An 8589-nucleotide genomic window follows, 5' to 3' on the forward strand; every position below is an offset into this window, starting at 1 on the left:
GAAGTCGCTGGGGTGCCACCTCTGGTGGAACTTGCTGGAAATCTTCCCTCTGGGATGCCAGGGAAAACTGTTCACAGGAAGATGTCTCAGAGGCACTCCACCAGAAAACCGTCCAAGGAATATACCGGGGGAGCTGCTGGCCATTGGCCACTGCTGGCCACTCGGCCCGGCACGAGCCTGGCGCTGGAAAAGCTGCCCGCACTTCAGAAGCTGGGAGCTGGGGACCCGTTTGTCCCGCAGGGGCCTGCCAATAGGGCTCACTGGACCCAGGAAGCAAAACCCCTTTTTTCCTTCAGTGGCTCCCCAGCTGTCTACAGACAAATTTAATATGATGCCAGTTGGCAAAGAAAATCTAGTCAAAGGGCTCAGATCCCTTTCCACAAGAAGGCAAGAAGAATGAATCTGGAGCTGAGAGGTAATAAACTGGTAACTAGCATAGCGACATACCATTGTTTCAGATATTAACGGACACCTCCCTTCACCCTTCTTGATTCTCTACTTTCCTCAATCTTCTCCCCTCCTCTGACATCCTCACCGCAAGCCCTATCACTTTACCATTCAGTTCTTTTAAACTCGACACCTTCCTATCATCTCTCCCTCAAAAAAAAAAAAAAAAAAAAAAAAAGGAGACAAATATAGTACCGGTGGCAGGCGGCTCTCTAACTGGGGAAATGGAGTTAGACCAGAGGCAGGGCCAGCTTTCTCAGACCAACACAAATTCTCGCAACTCATAGTAGCTGAGCAGAGTGGAAAGCCCCTGGAGGTGGGTCTTGAAAGCTCCTCTCCTGGGGAATTAAATTGATCGGGAATTGCTGACACCCGTCTGGGACAAGTCCTTTAAGGGGGAGAGGGCTGAAGCTGCGGGAAGGAGCACAGCCGATGGCAATTTTGTATACAGGGACAGAAACTCCAGCCTCCTGGGGGCAAGCGCCTGTCTATCCCCAGGCGCAGCATGTAGGAGGTGTTGAAATCTTGTTCAATGGTTGATACCAACCAGAACAGCAACCCAAACTCAAAGCTTCCTGTCATCTTTCGGGGGTGGTTCTTAGCAAAGGAGCTGACCATCCCACCCCTCCCAATACCCTGCAGCCACAATCCAACCCAACCCATTCCACCCTGGCTGATCTGGAGCTCAGCCTAGAGGCTTCTGTGGACAAAGGTACTGAGCCGAGGTGGCTTGAGGGCCAGAAGGGATAGAGTACCGAGAGAAAGAAGAGATAGTTTTATCATCCGTATTTTACTGTAGCCCAGACTTATTTTATCAGGTAAATTCAGATGTGGCTTCTCATTTGATCTTGATCTTTAAGTCTATTTTGAGATAGGCATGACAGAGTTTATTGTTCCCATTTTACAAGTGAGGCCACCGAGACCGGAACAGTAAGGCAGAAGAGAGGCCCAGTGTCTAAAGCAGCCCAGAGTTTCTGGAGAATGAATCAGCCACGTGTCAACCTCCAGCCACATCACCTGCCCCACTGGAAGCTATGTGGGGCCTCTTGCCACTGGATCAGCACACGTTGGCCATGCCCTAGAGTGTGTACACGGGTCGTGGGTAAAGTAAGGGTTGTTGAAATGGTCGTCACAAAGAAGGCAGAGGTGAGACCACGAGGCTAGTAGGCTCACCATTACTGGCCTGGGCCAAGACTCCCCAGTCTAGATTAGATTCCAATTTGATGAACTCCAGCATGCCAACTTTGGGTCTTAGGGCTGCACCCTCCCTACCAGATTCTCGGGCCCAGGCCCTGGCCCTTTCTTTAGGCTACTTCCTTTGTACTCGGTGTTGACTTCTTTAGGAGACCCAGAAAATCAAAACTGATCAGGCATGCTCTGCCCTTGAAAGCTTTTCTAAAAGCCCTGGGGCTTAGGAAGCACCTGTTTAAGCAGAGAAGTGAGAGACTGCAGAGGGGCTCTCAATTCACCAAGGTTGAGAAGGTTCTCCAAGTACTCACAGCTGGAAGCATCACCATACCCCTAAGGAACATCTTCAGGCACCATAGAGCCAGCTGGGATCCAGGGGAGAGAGAACACCTCCGGAGTTGGCTGTAGTCCTGGGAGAGCTATCTGGATGAGTCCTTGCATTCAGAGTTGGGGAGTCTTCACTTTCCACACCAGCTCTTACTCATTTTGCTCTTTCCGTATCATCCTGTGTCATTACTTTTATCTCTAACTCCCAGGAGGGAGAATTATGCTGGGCTGGATACTCTGCACCTTCATCACAGACCCAGGATTCTAGGTTTCAGGCTTGCTTGTTCCACCAAGAAAATAAGATCAGAGAATTCTGGAGAAGGAGAACTAGTGGAAGCGCGGGCTCTGGTTTAGCGGTGAGGGTGCCTTCACAGGGCAAGAAGTTTGTGCATGCCCACTTCCTCCCCACCAGTTCAGCTCCAGGTAAAGGTTTTATGATATCAGCCTCTCAAGCAGCGGAATTCCATCCCCGATCACTTAATACTAAATACTACCGCTCCTACCACTCCTACCACTCCTACTCCTACTCCTATTACTAAGGACTGTTTCCCTTGAAACAGGGTTCGTGGGGGCCTGGAACAGAGAGGAAAGCTGCCGGACACCACCGAGCACGCCAAGGTGGTTACTGGTCCCCTGCAATGACGCCCCTATACTGAGCCCTCGGCTCGAACCACACAAACCCCCACACCTCTAGGAAGAATGTCAACGCCCCAGCCTCCTCCCAGTTTTGGCTCAGCCCAGTCTCTCCGGGACGTCGCGCAAACACTGGAGCCGAAGGTGGCACTATCCCCAGTCTCTGGCTCCTAGTCCCGCCCCCAAATTTTCTCAGCGACGTGGGGACCGCTTGAAAATTCCCAGAGGGTACCGGAACCGCCCTCAATGAGGCCTCTCTAGGAAATTGGGAATTTCACATGTCGTTAGTATTCAGTTCACGTTTATTGGCCTAAGAACTAAAGAACCGGAAGATGCCCTTAAAAAACGTGGCGGCACTCTATTCACTACAGCTGCCTCAGTAACTCAAGAAACTTGCGCTAGTCTTCAGCCACTGACTGACTGGCCTTCAGAAAATGACAGCATCCGGTCCACTTCGGTTCATCGAGGACAGAGCTACCTGCCCTCAACTATAATGGCGGCGCTGCCCAATTTGGCTTCTTGCCCCTAGGGAAGATGGCTGCCAGGTGGCTTCACTTAGTTTCTCACCACCCCGGAAGACGGGGACCGGCGATTGGGCGGTGCTCGAGTGCTCGGAGAAGAAGGCCCTCGGCAGTTGGGCAGTGCTGGCTAAGGCTGGTTTTAAAGGAGCCAGAGGTAGGAGCCGTCGAAGACCCGGGATCCGCGGGAGGCGGCGGTGAGCGGCGCGCGGGGGAGGGCACCGAGCGGCTGGAGAGAGGGCGGGAGGAGGGAGGGAAAGAAACATTTGAACCATCTGGTCCCGGGCTGGGGAGAGAGCTGGGCGGGGAGCCGGGGAGGGGGGTAGGAGGGGGTCTGTGGGCGGGACCTCCCGGGATTGGAGTGAAAGGGGTATCGGCTTGACAGTGGATCCCCGGGGATCCGGACTGGGTTCGTGATGCTCAAGCTCGGGCCGCCCTGTCTGAGTGGAGCTTTGCGGAGCGCAAACTCACAGGGAGAGGAGGATCCTCGCGGCGTCTGATTGGAGGAACCGCGCTGTAGGATTCTTTCCGCAGGGATCCAGTCTAGGGGATCTGGTGGGGCGGGGGGGGGGGGGGCGTCGGTGTGCGGGAGTATTGCTTCGGAGTTCTTGACCACTCGCTGGCAGTGGATGAGGATTGCAGGGGGTTCCGGCGGAAAGTGAGCCTCCCAGGACCGGGATCCCAGCTGATCCCGGAGATTTCAGGGCGGATTCTTCAGGGACAAAGGCCCCAGAAGCTCGGGCCGTGGGAGAACTTGGGCCACTGCAATCCAGGTGCTCCCGGCAAGTGCCAGTCAGGGCGCGGGTGATACACTGATCTCGGGCGACGGCAGCGGGAAGACACCCGCTCCGGGCGGCCAGCCGGGGGCGCCCTTTCACGCCCCAGGGCTTCGGCCCGTGGGCTACCGGGAGCCGCGGGCAGACCATGAAGGGCGGAGCCCCAGGGGAGGGGCTGGCCCTCACTCCCCGCTCCCCCGCTCCCCCCCCATCCCAGGCTGCAGCCTGGGATCCCCCAGGGACTCCCCGGATCCGCCGCTTCCCCCATGGACTTGCCCGGGGACTCCAGGTGAGAGCGCACCCCGCCCGCCTGTCTTGAGCACGGGAAACGGGGAGCCTGGCGGCTGTACCGGGGAAACCACAGAGCCAACGACAGGCTCAGACGACAGTCCTCTGCTTCTCTCATCCTCCAGCCCACCTGGCCGACCACGTCTTTGCCGCCAGCCCCTGGCTCGAGCATTATGGGGAGCCAGGAGCCCCAAACGGCCGAGACTGCAGTCTCTAGCTGCCCCTTCACCTTTGGAAAAGGCCTCTCGGCGGGTTTTGGCTGTGGTGCTGGAAGATGTTATGGCTACCCACACGGTGAGCCCCCTGAACTGAGAGACCCCTTCTTCAGTACCAAAGTCCGACCAGATCACTAGTGAGGATATTGAGATCCAAATACCTCATTCTCACACCCATTGCTAGGCAGCCTCCCTAATGCTAGAGTTCTACTTGGCTCTCACTTAATCCAACCTAGATTTGGGCAGGGTCTCTAGTGCCTGTTCCCCACCATCTACCCTGTTGGGCTGGAACCACAGCTCTACAACTCTTAAGTGTGAGAAACCCTTGCTTTCTTCCCAGCCCAACGTCTAGGCTATTCTTGGGAAGCAGGCTGAGGTCTTTGGCTCCATTGCACAGGTTAGAAAAACAGGCCCCAAATAGGGCAGTGACTCACCCAATGTCACTTCTTTTCATTTCTCCAAACAGCCTGGGTGAAATTTCTGCAGCTCAGGACACTGTAGTATCGCGCCCTGGAACTGATCACGTTTAACTCACTTCTTTGGGTTCTTGAGTGAATTCTACCCACAATCTCTGTCACTTTTGTGGCATATGGCATTAGGCTCAGGGAGGCCCTGTCCAGTCTGGTCTCATTTCATTACCTTGCTCTTGACACTTCCTCCTCAATTAGGTTCCCCTGGTCCCCCAAGAAGAGACCACCACCCCACAGCACCGCAGCAACCGGCGGGATTCTGTCCGCAGCCAGCCACCTGCCTCGCCACCCCGACAGGCCACGTGGTCCTCACAGACCAGGTGAGCATGGCGAGTTGGAGGGTAAACTAGGGGCACACCTGAGCCCCTCTGATCTTCCTGTTTCCTCGCTAGGCCTCCCGACCCACTGCACTTATGCCGAGAGCCCTTGAGCCGCATCCACCGGCCCTCTTCTACCCTGAGGCGGCGATCAAGGACAACCCCTGGCCCAGAGGAGGGCCCTTCACGAAAGGTGGACTGGGCCCCCCAGCCCACTCTGGTGGTGATGCTAGAAGACATTGCCAGCCCAAGACCCCTAGCTGAGGTATGAGAATTTTGGGAAAGGATGTCAGGGGTTCAGCTGGGATGGGTTTCGCTCAGAGCAAGGAGAACAGCGTTTTAGTTGAAAGACGCTGAGGAAAGACCTAGATGAAAAAGTCTTTGGTGTGAACCCTGGCAGGCTTCTGGACGCTTGAGAGAGTCAGAATGTGGGGAGCTAGGGAGGCCGTAGGGGGCTCCCCTGCCTCCCCCCAAATATCCTTTGTTTACATCCAGGGCTTTGCTGGTGAGACTCCCAACTTCCTCATCCCAGCGAGAAGGTGAGAGGGCTGGGGAAGGGCTTATCGAGATGGCCAGGCAGCAGTCGTTACCCCGGCAGCTAGAGCTAAGGGCGTCAGAATTTACTTGTCCAACCCTTCCATGTAGCACCTTCAGAAGCCTTAAGGGACAGGGGAGGTGCTGGCTCAGGGGGGATCCGAACCTGGAAGCCCCCTCAGCCTTTACTTTGCCCCTTCACCCCCAGAGCCAAGCCCATGACGACTGTTCACCAGTCAGTGCCTCCGTCCGGGGACTTGGATCCCCCATTCCAGCCGTCTGCTCTCCGTGAAGACCCTCCGGAGACACCACCGCCACGTAAGGACTCAGAGGGATGAGGTGTAGGGCTCTGGAAAATCCTGGCTGAGCTTAAAAGTATCAGGGGCAGAGGCGGGGGTGAGGCTTAACTCCCTCCCTGAGGGGACTCTGGTGTGTGAAGTTGGGGTATAGACTTCAGAGGCCTGACATTCAACTCCTAAATTTAGGGCTTAGTATTTTAGGTGTGGGCTTATACTTCTGTGGGCAGAGCTTAGCGTTTGGGGGAGGGGCTGAGGCTACTGAAGTAGGGCTTAGACACTTGCAGCCGAGGAATGCCCACCTGAGCCTCTCCTTTTCCTCAGCCCCGGATCCTGTACTGGAGCCCCCATCGATCCCACCGCCGGCCAGCCTTTTACGCCCCCGCCTCAGTCCCTGGGGCTTGGCCCCCCTCTTCCGTTCCGTCCGCTCCAAGCTGGAGAGCTTTGCTGACATCTTCCTCACACCCAACAAAGCCCCACGGCCCCCACCCCCATCACCCCCCATGAAGCTGGAGTTGAAGATTGCCATCTCAGAGGCCGAGCAGTCCGGGGCTACTGAGGACACCGCGTCTGTCAGTCCCCGGCCCCCTATCCGCCAGTGGCGGGCCCAAGACCACAGTCCCCCAGCACCTCTCTCTAAGCCCTCTCTGGGCCGAAGCCACTCCTGCCCTGATCTGGGGCCCCCTGGCCCAGATTCCTGCGCCTGGCCCCCTGCTCCACACCCCCCAAGCCGGTCACGGCCCCGGCGGCACACTGTGGGTGGTGGGGAGATGGCCCGAGCCCCACCGCCCCCTCGACCCTGTCTCCGGAAAGAGGTCTTCCCTCTTGGAGGAGTGGGAGGCTCTCCTCCCCTTGTCACATCTTGCTCGTCCACCGCAGCTTCTTCCTCCTTCTCTGAACCTGCAGAACCCAGGTAGTGCTCTTGATAAAACTTTTTTTTTTTATGATTTTATTTATTTGTTTGAGAGAGAGCGAGCATATGCACAAGTGAGAGGGGCAGAGGGAGAGGGAGAGGCAGGCTCCCCGCTGAGCAGGGAGCCCAACGTGGGGCTCGATCCCAGGACCCTGGGATCATGACCTGAGCCGAAGTAAGACCCCTAACTGACTGAGCCACCCAGGTGCCCCTCAATAAACCCTTCTTAAAGCCCTGGCACAGTCTGGGCTCAGCCTCCTTCCCTATTATCCAGTGGGCAGGAGATGGGGATATTGCTATAAATGTAATTTTTCCCTGAGCCTTCACCTTCTCTGCAGGTTGGGTTCAGCCAAGGGGAAGGAGCCAAGGGCCTCAGAGGACCAGGTGCTTTCAGACCCTGAGACCAAGGTAGGAGTACAGATGGGGGGATGAGACCAGTGGGAGCCTGAGGCCATGCTGCACCCTTATCCTCTGCCCTATTTTTGCAGACCATGGGGAAGGTTTCTCGATTCCGAATACGCAGGACACCAGCCCGTCCTCAGCTAAACCTTACACCAATGGGGCTGCCTCGACCAATCAGGTGAGTGGCTCATTGTACATGGAGCTGCCGTGGCCAAACAGGTATAGGCGCAGGTCCCCTGAAGTGTGGCTTTGCCTGCTGTCAGGGAACACAATCCAGCTTGGAGGAGTCAGTTTGGTCTGGACATGGTTTGCACTTAGACCTATCCGTCTGCCTTAGGCAGCACTCCTGGCCCTAGTATGTCCCAGAAACTAACATATAGACCAGGCCTTGCTTATCTTTTTTTCCAGGGTACAATAGCCCTGGGTTTTTCAATGGTCTGTGCTCTTTGCTCCCAGGTTGAACAAGAAGGAGTTCAGCTTAGAAGAAATTTATACCAACAAGAATTATCAGTCGCCTACAACCAGGAGGTGAGAAACTTTGAAGGCTTGGGGGTAATAGAGGGAAGGCTGGAGCCGGGGGCTACGCTGGTAACCAGCACCCCTCCCTGCCTGGTCCAGGACCTTTGAGACCATCTTTGAGGAACCCCGGGAGCGCAACGGGACTTTGATTTTCACCAGCTCAAAGAAGCTTCGGCGGGCCGTAGAGTTTCGGGACAGCAGCCTTCCTCGATCCCGGCGGCCATCTCGTGGGGTCCGGGCTGCAGCTGGCAGGACCCTTACCCCGAGCCTGGCCCCCAGCCCAGATGTGGGACCTCTGCTGCAACAGCGGCTGGAGGAGCTGGACGCCTCACTCCTCGAGGAGGAGGAAGTGGATAGGGAGCGGCCCCATCGGACCTAGGAGCTCCAACTGTTTGTCCATCCGTCCTGAAGCATCTGAGGCAGTTATATATTTTTCTCTATATTTCTAGTAAAGTTTTCGATATGTTTCTGATCCTTTTGTATGTCTTTAGCTGAGTTTGAGATTGATTGACGGTACTGGCTGATGTTTCTACTTTGGCCCCTGGAAGACTGGGAAATGGGGGAGGTGCCAGGGAAGGCAATGAGGGTTGGATACAGGGAAGAAGTAGGGGAATAGTCATCGGACATACTTCCTTGATTTGAGAATTGTCCTGTGTGGAGGGATACTTCGGAACCTGCTCCAGAAGATACTGTGACCCTGGACCCTGGTGAGGGTTCTCTAAATTCACTTACATCAAGGAGGCTGA

At 55.9% G+C, this 8589-nt stretch overlaps 1 protein-coding gene across 6 annotated transcripts; it reads left to right on the plus strand.

Moving 5' to 3' along the window:
* The first annotated feature begins 2914 nt into the window (after nt 1-2914).
* Nucleotides 2915-8315, plus strand: PRR14 (proline rich 14). Of its 6 annotated transcripts, none has more exons than XM_026515810.4 (12): nt 2915-3310; nt 4107-4178; nt 4303-4471; nt 5061-5182; nt 5255-5444; nt 5675-5718; nt 5922-6031; nt 6334-6922; nt 7261-7330; nt 7411-7502; nt 7781-7852; nt 8003-8315. In XM_026515810.4, exons 2-12 carry the CDS (start codon nt 4156-4158, stop codon nt 8220-8222), a joined length of 1701 nt encoding a protein of 566 aa, XP_026371595.2. In that variant the 5' UTR covers nt 2915-3310; nt 4107-4155; the 3' UTR covers nt 8223-8315. The 6 variants fall into 6 exon arrangements, with proteins under 6 accessions (XP_026371595.2, XP_026371593.2, XP_044246191.2 ...); XM_026515808.4 differs by having other exon boundaries at nt 2919-3310; nt 7943-8315; XM_044390256.3 differs by having other exon boundaries at nt 2919-3270; nt 7943-8315.
* Nucleotides 8316-8589: the final 274 nt, after the last annotated feature.

This window comes from Ursus arctos, unplaced genomic scaffold (assembly GCF_023065955.2).
Source record: "Ursus arctos isolate Adak ecotype North America unplaced genomic scaffold, UrsArc2.0 scaffold_2, whole genome shotgun sequence".
Classification (NCBI taxonomy): Eukaryota; Metazoa; Chordata; class Mammalia; order Carnivora; family Ursidae; genus Ursus; species Ursus arctos.